Here is an 18,161-nt window from a genome sequence, read left to right on the forward strand (position 1 = left end):
TAGAATATTTGGTCTAGGAATTAATTCGTGCGGTTGGTACGCACACATTGAAGCTGTAGTACAAACACAAAATACATAAATACCTTAAGAAAAATATTGTCCATCGCTAGCCACCACTTTCGCCCATCTGTCAGGCAATGTACGGATTCCGTGGCGAAAGAAGTCCTGATCCTTGGAAGCGATCCAGTCAGAGACCCATGTTTCGATATCTTCTGAAGAAGTAAACCGCTGTCCAATCAAATCGTTGTTCATGCAATCGAACAAGTAGTAGTCCGAAGGAGCAACGTCTGGTGAATACGGCGGGTGGGGTAAAACTTCCCATCCGACATTTTCTAAATAGGTTTTGACCGGTTTTGCGACATGTGGGCGAGCGTTATCATGTTGAACAATAAGTTTATCATGTCTGTTCTCCCATTCTGGTCGTGTTCTGGCCAGAGCTTGCTTCAAACGCATTAATTGTCGTCGATAACGTTCTCCGTTCATAGTTTCACCCGGTTGCAGCAGCTCATAGTACACCACACCTTTCATATCCCACCATATGCACAGCATAACCTTTACACAGTGAATATCTCGTTTTGGTTGTGATGGACCTGGTTCACCTGGTTTCACCCAGGCCTTTTTTCGTTTAGGGTTCTCGTAATGGATCCACTTCTCATCACCCGTAATAATTCGATGCAGAAACCCCTTTCTGCTCTGTCGTTGAAGCAGCAATTCGCAAATGGTTTTTCGTCTTTCAACGTCTCTGTCTTTCAATTCATGTGGAACCCAATGTGACATCTTTTGAATCATTCCCATGGCTTTCAAGCGTTTGGAGACTGTTGTTTGATCAACGCCTAATGCTGCTGCAAGTTGTTCCTGCGTTTGACACGAATCCTGCTCGAGCAATGCTGTCAATTCTTCGTCTTGAAATTTTTTTGGCTGTCCAGCTCGCTCTTGGTCTGCCAAGCCGAAATCACCACTTCTAAACCGTGCAAACCACTTCTGACACGTTCGCTCAGCTAGAGCATGGTCACCATACACTTCCACCAAAATACGATGACTTTCAGTCGCACTTTTCTGCATGTTAAAGTAATGCAGCAGGACACCCCGCAAAAACACTTTATCAGGCACAAATTGCGCCATGTTCACTTAACTACAAACTGGTGTTGTTGACGCTTTAATCCACTGCCCTATACTACGAACGATACGCGATGACAGGGGTTTGCAACACATGTGTGGATACACGGAACTGTGGGACGCTCCGTTCGTTGCGCCATCTCTTGTCCACCCGCACGAATTAATTCCTAGACCAAATATAATGGAAGAAAAAAATGAAGATGTTTACTTACAGACTAGATGAGACCTCCTCAACTGGACATTTAACAGGCGTTTCCTTCCTTCTCGCTAACTCTTTAAGGCAGGCATCAGCTGCATTGTGCTTCGCCTCCTTTTTTGATCTTCCACGGCCAGTAGCTACAATAAAAATTACATATCATTCATTTTTAACCCACCTTTAACATCATTTATAAAAAATCTTTGGTATAAGTTTCCATGTTTCTGACCTATTGATCATTCCAAAGAAAATAGCAGATAGCCGAGCTTCAACAACCGTAATTACTTTAATTCCTAGCATTTTATGCCCTTTGGGGTCCTACATAATTACACACATTTTATTAAATAATTATTATTTTTTTCTTTATTTGTTTGTTACAGTAGTATATCAATTTCGTAGTATATCAATTTAAAGTATCAACTGTAATTTATATATATGATTTATATAATTTATAGATATATATATATAAGTACTCATATATATGTCCCTCGGTTTTGCCTGTTTGGCTAAGGGAGTCGGATGATTAAGGCAAGAGAATGATGATCGAAGAATTGGTGGAATGTGGAAAAAAAAAACGGGAGCATCCCGAGAAAACCCACGGACACAGTGCTGTCCATCACAAACTTACTTGACCGGGGATCGAATCAGGGACCCCACACACCAGAGATAAGGGCTGTACCACTGAGCCACCATGCCCCCACATTAACAAATTGTAGGAACATAAATAATTGTTCAACTTAACTCTGCGTCCTGCATCTATTTTCTTTCAGTTATCTCCGTATCCTTCATCAGCACCAATTCTTTGTACTCTGCTTGGTTCTACATATAAGCCTTGTAGAAGTTACTACCATGTGAGACGGATAGATTGGCGAGATTTCCGATTGTATTGAAGTATAAAAAGGGAACTAAACATTATGTAGACTATCTTTCTAGAATAGATAATGGATATACGGAACCAATAGAATTCGAAGGCTCAGAACTTGCCAATGAACATTTTCCTTTGGATTTTTGGAAAACCTGAATCAACTTGTAACTTCTTCCCTTTTATCGTCGTACTTATTTATTTATTGAGTCTTTTTCTTGTTACCGTAGAAGTTGTTGTTTTTTTGAAATTTGTTCTTACTTTCTGCAACTAATCTACCTGAATGCACAAAAGAATGGCCGTCCCTTTTAACGGATTCCTGTGAACTTGCTTATTGATATACAAACAACTGTTCTTTTTCCACACAGAACTTGTCAAATTACTATAAGAACATACTTCCTGTTGTGAATATTAACTTTCCACTAAGTATATCTTTTTTAAAATTAAAATTTATTGTAAGTACATACACATAACTTTGCACTATAAATTCTACTCTGTTGTGTCATTAACGCCACTTGTTTGTTTTGTTTCGATTAATTCAAACTAAGGAGAGAAGTGCCTTTCTATCGCCGTGTAAACCAATCGAGTGTAAATCAATCCAAACACAAACTTTATTTATATTTTCTTTTTTGGTTGTTCTAGCAACAACATTATTGTTTTTTTTTATTATTTTTTTACACTATATAACTTATTTATTGCTATATTATTATTTTCATTTTTTTTATATTTGACATTTTTTTCTTTTTTTTTATATAGAAAGATAAACAGTAAATTCTGAACAGTTAGTTATAAAAGGAAAACTTCTTCTAATAATTTTCCAGGAGGTAATGTACCTAAAATGGAAGCCACATTTCCTCGCTGAACTGCTATGCTGATGCGTTGTGTCAGAAAAGTAGTAGCCCGCTTGTCACCAGTAAGGTGCGCAATACGTTGGCCTACTTTGATGAAATTGAGCCCTTCAAGGCCCCAAATGCCGCTTGATTCAATGGCTACGCGCATGAACATGTATTTATCGAGCAGATTTTTATATTTTCTTCTTTTCTTGCATTCTCTGCGGGCTGCAATAGCTCCTTCTCAAGATGAAGAAAGTGAGATTAGATGACGCGAAAGTGTCAGAACAGGTGAAATCCCAGAGAAGAATCCTTCCCCTCTTCCATGGTACCAGCGTCATGCCATCTGATCTTTTGCCATCAGATCTGTTACACCCCACAGGTTCACGAACAGATAGAACTTCCGCCGATGTGAGTGCTCTCTAGATAATGTCATTCACGTTCGAATGCCTCACATGTTTTCCGGAGCTACTTATACAAGACAGACCATGTAGACCATTCTGCTTGACTGATGCACCACATTTAGAGCAGTTGTGTGATTCACAGATATCTACTCCTAGGCGAAGTGCAAATGCAATACGAAAACTTTCGTTTGAAAGGTGCAATCCTAGAGTGTGTGAAGGTAATGCCTGTAGCCAAGCACCTGAAATTGGTGATGAGGAGGCGAGAAGTCTAGCCTTATCCTCTTGACTGTCTGCTTCTTGTAATAACACTGATTAATGTAATTTGATGATTGGCTTGTCCCAAATTGATTGCGAACTTCTGCCCGTTATTTCAGGAGGGCTTAAACCAACTAAGTTAGACCAGTCAGATATGCAGTCTTGGACATCGGATTCTATGTGAGGCTCATTCAGTTGGTTGAGGAGTATCTCAATGGTATGCCGGGAGCCATAGAACGACACTAAAAATGAAGGATACGCCAAATCGACAACCCGACGAATACCAAGACCTCCAGAATCAACTGGAAGGGAGGCCTGTATCCATGCGCTGCTATTTAGATTCCAGGTCAGTAACGATTCCAGTCCACATTTCAGAACGGTGTCAAACTTCTCTAGTAAATCGACTTCACGCCAAGAAGTAGAACAGCGTAAAAGACAGATTATTCTTGGTATGGAGAACGACGCACGAAGGAGATAAAAAGCTGAATGTGTGGAGACTAGGGCCAGACGTGACAAGAAAAAATCTAACTTCTTAGTTTTCTTGACTAACAAATTACGTGTTGCCTCAGGTAAAAGGGCTGCACCAAGTAGAAAAGCTGACGAGGTTGTGGTAAGTTGTATTCCCGGTGCTGAATTTTTAAATTGTGAATATAACACTTCCATTTGATCTTGCGAAATTCCTAAAAATCCTACTTCACACTTCATAAAATTTAAGTGTAGTCCGATGTCTGCTGCTATAGTTCGAATATTGTGTAGTTCACTTGTGTATGTCAGGATCTCCTGCTATGGTGCCATCATCTAAGTACCAGATATTTAATTCAGTGTTAATCCTAGACACTATGGACTGTATTGTCATGGCGAACAAAGCGGGACCTAGAGGGTCGCCTTGTTGTACTCCACGTTGCGAGAGTATAATCTTATCCCCTAGAAATAGGTTACTTGGTTGCGCATAGCATTGATAGACATAGTGATAAATCGATCGAAAATTAGTTTTAATTGTGAGTAGCATTGCGTCTCGGTTCAGTTCATTAAAAGCGTTACGAAAGTCTAATTTCAGAAAAGCCTTTTTGTTGTGAATAGGGAGTAGAAAAGTAAATGCGAGCTGCATGTGCTGCGGTTTCGGCTTCATTGGGAACGCATACTCCCAATTGGTTCGAGTAAAGGAAACTTACGACGGATTCTTTAATTCTGGGACATATAACTTTTGCTGATATTCTTCTCCAAATGTTCCCCACTGCAATTGGTCGAATTCCACCGCTCTTCTTATTAAGCGCAATAAGTGATGTCCAAAAAAGATTGGTCTTATTTCCTGAGGTATATTACCTGAAAGGATTAAATAAAGTAATCCTAAAATCATCGTAGTTGATCTTTCTTTTGAATCTGACTCATGATGTAAAAGTAGATCCTTAAGAATCGAGGGACGGAGACCTTCAATACCTCCAGCTGATCCGGATGGGAAGGATTTTACAGCGTATCGTAATTCAGAAACTGAAACTCTTGGTATATTAGGGTGATCTTTAGGAGGATCTGATAACGAAAAGGTGTCTGAGAATGTGAAGGGTGCTCTCCTTAAGTGCTTCTAAAACAGATGTATTAGGTGTGGCGATGATATCTTCAGAAATTGGTAATCTGACTGGGCCTGTTATGTCTCCATCGTTGAGTTTGTCTTCGACTCTTTTGGTGTTAAAAGATGTTGAGTCAGAAGAATGTTGAGATTTGCGTTTGTATGTTTTTGAATAATCATGGAGTAACGCATCTCGGTGAGAATCATCCCATTCGCAAACTCGTCGCTTGACCCAAGTCGTTAAGTTCTTAACTTGATCTGATTGTGACGGAACATTGAGTACTGCATACGGGAATAATAACAGATCCATCCATGCGTCTAGGTCGTTTCTGTTTACAATACGACGGATGACAAGAGAGAGGTAGCTACAGATAACCGAGCACCTCTTGGGATTCTTCTTAGTAAAGGAACGGAGGATTTTAGTTCGGCTATTAGGTCGCAAAAGTCGGAAATCAGATGGTTTTTGTTGTGATTATCGCATTCAATTCCATTTGATGAAGAAGGATTATAATTTAGAGATGACTTCCATTTTGATATGGAAGGCTTATTTTTTTACGGAGAGTTTGGTGACTTTTGCTAATGTGGATAGAAAGTCCTCTTTGATTGGCCAGATGCTTTTCACAATGATGGCAGGATACATAATTTTCATCGATGAAAAATTATCTAATTCATCGTTGTTTGCAACTGACACGCTTCCAATGTCAGAAACTTCCTCTATATTGTGACTCTCCTGGCAGCAATCATTGGAGATTAGATTATTTACGTCATCTTAACTTTGATAAGCCTCTGCTGGTGAGCCGCTACGCTGCGCAAACACAATTCTGGATTGTTATATTCGTGAACCGACTCCATCCACCATTGTTGATAAATAAATATATAATTTTAATCACTTAAACAATAGAAAATTTTAAATTTGTTTAAAATAACAATTTAACGGATTTTTTTAACGAATTAGAAAGAAAATATAGGATCAAAGTTTAAATTATAAAAAACACCTCAATAGTGAAAAATATGGTTTGTGAAAAAGCACTCCTCCGGAAGCACCTCTTTTTCTGCCCACACATATACACAGATACAATTCACAAACGCGATATATATCAACTAATCAAACGAAAATCGCGGAGCAAACCTTATATGCACACTCACTCTTTTCAACTGTACTGTATTATTTATATTGTACAAAACATTTATGTATATTTGAAAAATAAAATGGAATATAGAATTACTACGTTTTTCTTTGTAATATGTATAGATGATGTCATCCATTTATGATTCAAGTTATCTTTCAACAACATTGAGTGACTGACCTGATGGAAAAGGATTCAAAGATATTTCTGACAGTTTGATGGAACGTGATTTAAGTACTTTAACGTGGTCTATTTGGTGTCAGTTTTTCGCAAGTGCTTAGACGGACTACATATGAAGAGTTCATCGCTCCTGGAACCCCTGATGATCCTTTAATCTGGTGGAAATGTCTCTATTGATCATCCAATGAAATAAATATTTTCTTCTCTAATTCAAACAAAATGTAGGTATTGACGGAGGCCTCTCTGTTTTGTAATTATACGGAAAGCTTTTTGGAAGTTTTGCATACATTTGCTTTAATGAAAAGTAAATATATCGATTCTTCTTACACAAAAAGGACATTTGCAGTATCTTTCCCATAAATCAAAGTAGAAAATGTATTATGTTGGTTAAGTTCGAAGATCTTGAAAAATCAGTCCATTTTCCGATCCCTCGTCTAAAGTGAATTTCATATTCTTGTTAATGTTGTTTAATAGGAGACCAGATAAAAAATACTTTTGTATTTGTGCATGATGAAAATTTCGTCAAAGTAACGGAAAATACATACTTGTACTTTTCTTTACTGAGGATTATGCTTTCAAAGTGGTTGAAGAGTTTATTAGCTAATAAGATGAAATAATACTACCCATCGCAAGTCCATCTTTTCGTTTGAAGATGTCAATGTTACAGAGGCAGCATTCCAGTAATTTAATTATTTCGTAAATGACGAGTTCATACCCCTGTAACCATTGCTGAGTAGTAAACAGCTAGATCTAGAGGGATAGAATTCAACATATCTGTAAAATCTATAGACGCTAAGCTCAGGATATCTACGTTAACCAGAGATTTAATGTTAATTAAAGTTTCCCTGGTATTTTGTTATAATGTATTCAAATAAGTCTTTGTGATAACGGTTACAGCGATAACCGACATAATATGAAGAAAATTGGCGCAGGATACGAAAGTAGGATGAACAATGATTTATTGTATGTCTCATGCATTCTCGGGCCTGCATTAGTGAATATTCTACGAACCAGTGTTTGATTGCATTATTTGAAATGCGAACCAGTGTTCGATTGCATTATTTGAGAATTAACATAAATTTTGGACTCCAACGGACAAACAATAAGTTAAAATTATAAGTTAAGGTACGTAAATTATAGCTCTCTCGCCATACCATGCTATTTCTTTATGCTGTTCAAAACTGATTTACAGTTAATAAACTTTAAACAAATAATGTTTACAATTTTAACTAATAAATAAACCGTAAGTAATAAACCGTAATTATCAAGCGATTAAGCCACAATAATGAAATTTCCAAAGTAAAAAAGTTAATAATAATAATAATATACTAAGTAGTACAATCAAAAAACCTTAAAAATTTTGTAAACTGGCATTTCTTTTTTCCTCACTTTATAAAGAAACATTACAATCTGAACATTTAGTTGAGAGCGGCGTGGCTCAATGGTAGAATGTTCACCTCTGGTGCATTGGGTCCTTGGTACGATCCCAGCACGCGCCAAGTGAGCTTTGTGGTGAACAACACCGTGTGCATGAGATTTTTTCGGGTTCCCCGTTTCCTCCCACTTTCTTCATTCCACCATTTCATTCATTCCTCATCATCACAGTCTCCTTTAGCCTAACCGGCATAACCAGGGGACCTAAAACTTAAAAGATTCCATTTCATTTGAACATTTAGTTGAATTACATTAAGAGAACGCAAAGTCTCCCAAAATAGGTAAGGTGATGTGGGGAAATTATAGCAGGTAAACGTAAACCTTAACTTTAATTGTTTATATCCGAAAAGAGTTTATTATTATTTTATTCTTTGTATATTTTTTCAGGATGTAAAGAATTCTTATGTTTAAAAAAATGAAAATAAAATCTTTAAGTTTTACGTCCCATGATTATGCCGGTTAGGCTAAAGGAGACGGTGATGATGAGGAATGAATGAAATGGTGGAATGAAGAAAGTGGGAGAACCCCGAGAAAACTTACAAGCACGGTGTTTGTCCACCACAAAATCTACACGGCGCGAGCTGGGATCGAACCAGGGACCCCAAGCACCGGAGGTGAACGCTCTACCACTGAGCCACCGCGCCCCCAATTCTTATGTTTAAAATATAACATCTGAAATTTACAAATTCGTTCACATTACAGTTAGTTCTTACTCATTTACATTTTTTTCAAACACTAATTTACTATTTTGTCCCAGGAATAAAGTTTAAACTATTACTGATGCATATCAAGGGATTATAAAATCATGATTTGGTATTCCCATCGTTAATGTTTGCAAAATACCATAATCCTAATTTTAAGAAAAATGTAGCATTAATGCATTTTATATTATCTAGCAGCAATTGCGTGAGTTTGGTGAGAGGAGAGCGATTACAGAAGAAAGATTTCGTCCAATGCTTTTCCCGGGGAAAGAGTTCCTAGCATCGCTGCTATGTTTCCTCTTTGCACAGCCATACTTAGTCTTTGTATAAGAAAAGTTGAAGCTCGAATGTCATCTTTGTTCAGAGTTATTCGGTGTCCAACTTCTTTAATAAAGTGCAGTCCTTCATGACCCTAGGAGCCACAAGTTTCGATGACGATGGTGACGAAGTGGTATTTGTCCAAGAGGTTGTTACATTTTTGTCTCTTTTCAGATTCTCTGCGAGTTGCAATCATCCCATCTTTTGTGGAAGAAGGAGAAAGATTAAAGGGGGCCAGAGTATCGGCACAAGTGAAATACCATATTAAAGCCTTCTCTCGTTTCCATGGCACCAAAGACATTCCATCAGGTCTCTTGCCATCAGAGCGACTGCTCCTCATTGGCTTTCTCATGGAAGGCGTTCCAGAAGAGACGAGGTCATGATGATGTCATTAACATCGGAGTGGCGAGCGTATCTGCCAGCACTGTGAAGACATGATAGGCCATGTATACCTTTCTTATTCACTACACTTCCGCAAGCAGGGCACCGGTGTTGTTCGCAGACATCTGCTCCCAAACGTAATGCACAAGCGATTCGAAAACTTTCGTCGGGAAGATGCAGCCCTAGGGATGGAATTCTGTACCCAGGCACCTGATTCAGGGAATGAAGTAGCAAAAACACGTGCCTTATCCTCAGGATTCGTGGAGGACTGAAGAAGAGAAGAAAATCTGAAGTTTATAAGAGAAGCGTCCCATGAAGATTGTAAACTTCTCTTATCAAGAGCAGGTAGATCAAGTCCGCCGCACGATGTCCACTGGGAGATACAATCATTAATCTCTGCTTCAGAATCCCGGTGATGGTGAGGAAGTGATCAGAGGCATAGATCTATAAATGGAAGAAAGGAAAGATGGAGTAGCCAAGTCAAGGGCTAGACGAATGCCTAGACCTCCGTGATCCACTGGGAGAGATGCCTGTAGCCATGAGCTATCCGTAATAGAGCAATTGAGAAGAGTTTCTAGGCCAAGTTGGATGGAATTATCGTATTGTTTCAGAAGGTCTGCCTCGCGTCAGGATGGAGAACTACGAAGGAAACATAACAGTATAGGTATGGCTAATGAGGCCCATAGGAAATTAGAAAGCAGACTGCACAGATATCTTAGAGAGGCGACTGAAAAAGAAATCAAATTTAGATATCTTGTCCAGTAACAAGATGCGTCGATTGTCAGTGTTTTGTGCTGCACCTAAAAGGGAGGCTCTGTAGGGTGATATAAGTTGAATTCCAGGTTCGTTGAAAAGAGTGTGCAGGGTGTTAGCCTGTTCGTTTGAGACTCTCACGAAACCGACTTCACACTCGCAGAAATTGAGATGTAATACAATCTCGCGAGATTGAATATGAATCTTTGTCAAAGCTTCCAGGGCATCTTCCTTGTCTCTTGCTAAAATTCCATCGTAGAGATATCAAATGTTTAACTCAGTATTGATACTGCTGACAATAGATTGAAGTGTCAACGCAAATAAAGCAGGTCCTAGAGGATGGCCTTGTTGAACACCTCGCTGGGAGAGGACGATGTCTTCACCAAAAAATAGGTGATTAGGCTGTGAATAGCACTGATGGATGAAGGCGTATGTATATAAGGGAAGTGCGTTTTTACAGCTATAAACATAGTCTCTGTTCATTTTGTTGAATGTATTCCGGAAATCAAGTTTCGAGAAAATTTTCTCTTGGTTATAGGGATGAGAATAATATAGTCGGGCGACATGGGCTGCAACCTCTGAGCCATGTGGAATGCACATTCCCAACTGATGTGGTGACAAGAAGGTAGATAACGGTTCCCCAATTCTTTGACATATTATTTTAGCAGATAGCCGTCTCCAAACGTTACCGACATCGATGGGGCGTATATCACCACATTTCTTCCTCAATGCTATAAGTGACACTCCGAAAAATAGTGACCTGGTTTCTTTAGGTACGTTTCCAGTGAGGATTATGTGAAGAAAATCACTGATAGTGTTCAACAGACGGCCTCTAGAATCAATGCCCTGCATAGTAGAAGATCCTTGAGAATGAAAGGGCGTAAACTGTCCATACTTCCTGCGGAGCCGGAAGGAAAGGATCGAAGAGCTCTCTGGACTTCCTTGACAGAAACACTAGGGATGGCTGGAGCGTTTTCGATGAGTGCAGGAAGTGTGAAAGTGTGACTTTGTGTAGGATGTTTGTTGCCTAAAGGATCTAGCACTGTAGCATTCGGAAGCGCCAAAAAGTATCATCAAATATAAGGAGTCTGATTGCTCCATGGACATCGCCGTCGGAAACTTTGTTCTCTGTAGCCTTGGTGTTGAAGGTGACTACATCTGTTGATTGGCGAGGTTTGGAGGGTCATTGGTGGCGATAAAGAAGGGCATCACAGCGAGAATTAGTCCAACTAGTGATTCTTTGTTTCATCCATGCAGCAAGATTAGACTTTGTTAGTTCTTGTAATTGGTAAACAAACAGTTACGTAGGAGAAGAAGAAAACCTCCTTCCACGATTGCAAGCTATTAGTAGATATAATATTCTGTAGAACTTGATAGAGAGAGTCAGCCAACGCTGATCTAGCTCCTCGAGGTACTCTACGTAGAATAAGAGTAATGGATTTGAGTTTTCCTAGGATGGTGTTGCATGCTTCGATCGACATCTCTTTAGGGCTATCAATGCAGTTGCGCAAGATAGAACTATGTGAAGAAGGTGGGAAAATGGAAGTGAGAGTGGATGATGTAGGTTTGGCTTTGGCACTAGTACGATGGCATTTATTGTTGTGGATTGCTAGACCTCTTGCATTAAGTAACTGTTTGTTGCAATGGGAACACACTGAATCATGATAAATAGATGCACCTGCAGTATTTAAAATGTTAATGCTCGGGTCATCACTATCGTTCAGCGACACAGAGTGATCCACATTTGTGGACATTGCACTAGTATCGTGTCCGCATGACATATTTAGCAAATGGTTGGTAAAGTAAACAAACATTCATGTTTGAAACTGTTCAACAATTAATGAATAAATTTTAAACTTATAAATTGGTATCTATATAATTCACTATCATTGTTGGAAGTAAAGTACTTGAAACGATGTTATGAGCGGAAAAAATATCTAGTAAGATTTAAATCAGTTTCCGAGAACTATTAGAGACGAGAATTTCACTAGAGCAACCCTGGGATGTTCACGCACATTTTGACACCACACTCGTGCAATTAAGCAATGATTTTCCCACATTAAACTATGAATCTTTAGGGACAACATCGAAATTAGAACTTCTAGGTACAACAATGAACAACAAAAGTCCGAAAAGAATCTCTTTTGTTTTAATTTTCAGAAATACTATAATAATTCTATGGGTCTTCTATATTATTTGCATGAATCAAGAAGAAACACATCATACTCCTTTAAGAGAAATTTGAGATTTGTCTTTTGAACTCCCAACTGCAACAAGTGTCTCAACCCTGGGGGAATTATGGAAACGTCTTCTGGCTATTATATTTGTATTGCACTGACTTTTGGCCAATCTGGCATAGGCACATTTAAAATGGTATTTTTGGATGTTTTCTATCTCTATTTATACGGAAGTTATGAATAAAAACACCAGACAGAAACATGAACATGACTGTTTGTTTCATTCTACAGAAACAATAACAATTTAACTATGAGAACTCACAAACAGATCCTGAAACTTTCAGGCTTCAATTTATTTAAAACATTTACAGTCCCTGGATATTTTGGAACATGTAAACAGCCTATATTAAAAGACTTGCTAAGAGCATAACGAAACTAACGACTTCTCAGTCCAAATCCGAGTCCGGATCCATTGGAAAAAAGTCATCTTTATATACCTGGAAACCCATCTGTACATTTACCCTTCATTTCACTGCCTTCTATGTATGGTAATGTCCACATACGGTAAGAGGGAGAAAACATCCATATCCAAAAAGGAAGTTCTTCCCATGCTTATAAAGTCATCCAAATTCAGCAGACCTTACACACAGTTGCAATAAGCATTGTTTTGATACATCTTCAAATTTTATATATTCTTGCTAAAGGAGAACGCTACCGTAAGTGTCCCAGTTTTTTTTCCATATTTGCCCTATAACATAACGAAATGGGGCAATTGTAACAATTATAACACCCGTTAAATCGCATCATTTATTATAATAACAAACGTGATTATTTTTTTCATAGTGCTTTGTACAAAATGGTTGGTTTAAAAATTAACGGCAGGTAAAGTAGTATGAAATTTACATGTTGAGGGTGGAAGCAGTTCTTTTATTGCTTATAACAGCTATTAAAACCAATTTTTCAAACAATTATGCTTGCCTCGTGTAGGTGTTACGCTAAATAACACATATTATACTGAATTGAGCTATAAACCTGAAATACAAGAAAGTATATGCCCTTCCCATGATGCCTTACGTTATCCTATAATTAACATAACTAAATAAATTCGTTCTGTAATTTAACTTACTACTTAATTTTTAGTGTCCAAATTTATGTGTATTCTTTTTTTAATACATAAAAGTTCCTATAACTAGTTAATGTGGTAACACTAAAATACACAAATTTCATGCAGTTAAAATTACAATTACTGTTTTTTAATTACAATTTTAACTACTATAGTACAAATTACTACACTGCGAAAATTAACTAGAATAGCAATAACAAATAATAATTCATTTGAGTTTAATAAAACGTGTCCATCAATTTGATAAGTTAAAAACCATAAAATTAACTATCCACCAATATTAAGTATCAAGTTAATTTACTACCAGCCATCCAAATGATATTTTTAATAAAATCGGTAAATTTCATTTTATTTTCTAACTTTCTTAAACATTACATATCTCCCCTACATTACCAGTCCTCACTCTTACTTAAAGATTAGGTGACATCGACTTTTAATACATGCCTTATTAAATAATACTTCTTTTTCTTTTTACCAGTTACATTTATTTATGGAAAATCTGTTTTTCGCTTCCGTCAAAAGAGTTGTGTGTAATAACTACTAATAAGTAATGTGTTTCTTTGAATCTTATGAGATTATGAATATTCTAATCTACAACAGCCAAACTTATATTTTTGTTAGCATTCTCTTCAAAATAGTTAGGATTTTTTTGATTTACATACTTTTCTGTAGTTTAGGGAACATAACTTTGTGTGGATCGAGATTTCTTTACCAGGTCTCCAATTACTCCAAAGTTACTGATTGAAGTTAAATCTTTCCTTGTAATAGTGAAGTTACATAAGGCGCGAATTTACTGCCAGGTGTGGGATCTAAACCACATATGCTTCCATTGAGAATCAAACCCAGGCTTTCCACACTAAAGTATAGAAAACTACGGAAGCTCAGTGTTATGTTAGTGTCAAAAGAAACCTACTAGGAAGTGTCTGCCTTTGCTGCCGAGAATACAAATTTTAAAAAAATACATAATACCAAACGATTTAAAAAAATGGCCAAATAAAGCGAAATACGCCGTTCTTGCGTCTGTGATATACGTGTTAAAGTTTTCATTTCCGTTTTAATTTTTGAAAGAAACTTCAAAGAATAAATTGATCAAAGAAAAGGAAATGAGTATGTAAGAAAATACACGTGAAATACCTTGGCCTATGCTTTCTTCATCTAGGAACAGTAAACAAAACTTTTGGAACCACGCACTTTTACTGTCGAAATTCTTAAACTCATCTACTGTTACAGCAGGTGTTTCATTATAAAGACATTTCCAAGTTTCAATTAATACATACCTACAACTCCTTGTGTCGTAACCATATATTCAAATTCCGGTAAATGTGTACCACCTCCATCATAAATAAGCTCATATTGAGGAGTAGTGCCTTTTCGAACTGCCAACTCTTGTAAGATTGAAACAGGAGTTTTCGTTGTCATCACTTTATAACTAACGAATTAAAAAAAGAAAGAAAACTGTCATCAGTCCCATAAAATCTGGAAACAGACAAAACAATTTATTTATTTTAATATATTAACGAATGGAGGAAACAACTGATTTTTAACAGACCAACTTTACCATAGATTCGAAATCAATTATACACAGAGTGAAGAAGTGCATAACTGCACCGGGACTCAAACCAGAGATCTTCGGCGTGCCATGCCGTTGGTTAACTACTACGCTACCCAGTCCGCTCCTAGAACAGCCATACACTCTCTCACTCTCGAAGTCGTTGTTTTCTTCACTCAGATCACATGGTTTGCACCACAACTTTCTGCTGTCTTTGGACAATCCAGTATACATATTCAGAAAACCTCTAACGATCATTAGAAAAATGAAATGAAATCTTTGAGTTCTATGTTCCACGGTTATGCCGGCCAGGCTAAAGGAGACGGTGATATGAAAAATAAATGAAATGGTGCAATGAAGAAAGTGGGAGGAAGCGGAAGAACCCCGAGGGGTCAATTTGTAGTATGAACCATGTAGTCTCATGTTCATTTTTATTTCATTTATTTATTTTATAATAATTATTAAGAACTTGATTATAGCTCGTCTCAAAATAACACAAACTATTCTCCATGAAACAGTTGTGAATCATTACTGCACGGGACTCTCTGCTGCGCTCCTACCCTGACTCGGTTAGATAGCACTCGTGCTTTCTAGTGGCCACCTAAGACAAGTTGGTTTCTGAATTTAGTTAATTCTGGTTTAGGCACTGCAGTTTTTATGCCATATGTGCACACGCTGTAGTTATACTCAGTACCCCTGAAGTCAATCTACAAATGAAATCTTTCAGTTTAACGTCCCACGCCTACGTCTGTTTGGCTGAGACAATGATTACGGCAAGTGAATGATGCTGGAACAAGAAAGTGGGAGGAAACGGAAACCTAAGGATACGATGCTGTCCAACACAAACTAACTTGAATGGGGATCAAACCAGGGAACCCACGCATCAGAGGTAAGCGCTTTACGACTTAACCACCGAGCGCACAATCTACAACCATTAATGAAAATCCACCCTAAGAAACATTTTGTAAGGCAATAACAGTGAATTTCCATCTAAAAGAAGTTCATATTTAATGAATATAACGATAGACGGCTTCGCCTTCACATCCTCCTCTAAAAGTCTACTTAGGCCCACATGGCCTTACATTAAACTGCAGCAGGTCGTTGTTTGGTTGAAATTGAGAAGGTACAGATTCATTGTTTTCGTTACTTTTGAATACCGCGTAGTCGGCAACACTTAACAATTGGAAGGTATTAATTTTGCGAATTAATATAATACAAACGAATACATATCTTTAAAAAAAAAAAAAAAAAAAAAAAAAAAAAAAAAAAAAAAAAAAAGCTTAACTTTACAATGCCCGCTCCAGCTGGTAAACGCACTCAGAAACACTACAGTCTATTAATTTTATAAATAGAAGAAAAATTTCCTAACTTTAACCTAACCCGTTTCTACACGTACCCTACATATCCCTATCTTACTCTACTCTACCCTACCCTACTCTACTATACCCTTTTAAAACGGCCCTACTTATCGATGCACCGCTGGAGCGTGTATTGTAAAGTTTACACAAATAAAAATATGTGAGTGTAATCCAGGTCCGCCATCCGTGTAAGATTAGCCCACACCAGCTTCCCATTGCCTAGCCTACGTTAAATAGCATTCGCACTTTTTAGTGGCCACTTAGCACATGTTAGTGTTTCTTGCAGGGTTTGAAAAAACCCGGTCTTTTTTGAAAAAGCCCAACCCATCTGGGCCCATATGGGTTTTTTCGGGTATTTTCGGGTTTAATCGGGTTTCTTCGAAATATTTCAATGTCTTTTGGGGTAAAAGTGTTAAAATGCGATTTATATTTCAAGATTGTCATTGTCACACCTTCTAACAATTTTCTACTTACTGATCTTTTGAAAAAAATGGCCGCCATTTTGAAATTTTACATTCGATCGCCGAGAAAATCTATACAGCAAATTTAACATATCTCGTGCTTCCACCGTCAAAATTTCAACTTAAAAGACTGAAAATTGCGCTTCGTAGCGTGGATACTCGCTGTTTTGAAATAATGGCCGGCATTTTGAAATTTTACGTTGGTGTGGCGAAAAAATCTATACAGGAAATTTAGAATGTCTTGTGCTTGTATTCTGAAAATTTTAACTTAAAAGGCCGAATGTTGTACCCTGTAGTGTGTGTGGTAGAGGCAGACAAACGAGTTTAGTTGATTTTGTGTTTAACGTCCCTTTCAGCAGCGAGGCTATATGAGACGGGACCTACTGATTAACGTGGAATCACAACCACATGAGCTCCCTCCGGGAAGCAAACCCGGGTCCCACGCCGAAGACGCGCACACTAACCGCGTAGCCATGAAGGAGCTCGGCAGACAAACGAACAAATGTAGACCAAGTCATCGAGAAGCCTGACTGACGTTAGCCAAATATAAATACCAAAAGGGGTCTATTAATTTAAAACAAAGATACAATTCATGTTGTATGAAATAAATAAATGTTTTAAAATGTCTTATATGAAATTAATATCTTTCAGCGTAAATAAACCTGTCATATTTTCTCCATGAGAATACGGGACATCTCAGATCCCCCCCCCCCCTTTTCCTCAACTTTCCACCACAATGCAAATAACTGTAGTCTGGTTATGGACAAAAGTATAATAGGCCGCGGTGGCTCAGTGGTAGAGCGTTCACCTCTAGTGCACGGGGTCCCTAGTTCGATCCCAGCTCGCGCCAAGTGAGCTTTGTGGTGGACAAACACCTTGTGTGTGGGTTTTCTCGGGATTCTCACGTTTCCTCCCACTTTCTTCATTCCGTCATTTCAATCATTTCTCATCATCACCGTCACCTTGAACATAGCACGCATAACCGTGAGATTAAAACTAAAATATTTTATTTTATTTATATTTTTTTCAATAATATAATAGGCGAAAGTTCACCAAGCAGCAGTTGCTTTTCTCTGTTTGTACCCTGCAATTAATTGTATAGACTGAAGATGCCTAAAAACTTCAGATGTGCTATAAAAATGCTTTACAGGAAAACAATATACAAATTATTTAAATCAGTGGTACAATCTACTTTCAATATTTTTCGCGCGTTTAGCAATATTTATTTACATGGCTGTATCTGCCAAAATTACGTTCGTCAGTTTAATCAGATGAAAAGCTGATTTTTCTCCTTGTGTCGTGTGTAATTGTCAGGACCAGACATTTTTCTAAGACCTGGACCAAACCACAATTCTGTGCCCCTAGCCTCTGA

The 18,161-nt window shown here is 37.8% G+C and overlaps 1 protein-coding gene across 6 annotated transcripts in view; it reads right to left on the reverse strand.

The window, feature by feature from the left end:
- LOC145668068 (protein Loquacious-like) overlaps positions 1 to 18,161 on the reverse strand; it is a 136,959-nt gene that overhangs the window by 75,339 nt on the left and 43,459 nt on the right. For 5 of the 6 annotated variants that reach the window (XM_081735571.1, XM_081735574.1, XM_081735572.1 and 2 more), the window contains exons 2-3: positions 14,699 to 14,850; positions 1,329 to 1,452 (exon numbers count right to left, since the gene is read on the reverse strand). In XM_081735571.1, coding sequence (XP_081591697.1) covers positions 1,329 to 1,452; positions 14,699 to 14,850 — 276 coding nt within the window. Of the gene's footprint in view, positions 1 to 1,328; positions 1,453 to 14,698; positions 14,898 to 18,161 lie in introns of all 6 variants that reach the window. The other variant, XM_081735573.1, reaches the window with a different exon arrangement.

Source organism: Thermobia domestica, chromosome 13 (assembly GCF_964235325.1).
Source record: "Thermobia domestica chromosome 13, izTheDome1.hap1.1, whole genome shotgun sequence".
NCBI classification, from domain to species: Eukaryota; Metazoa; Arthropoda; class Insecta; order Zygentoma; family Lepismatidae; genus Thermobia; species Thermobia domestica.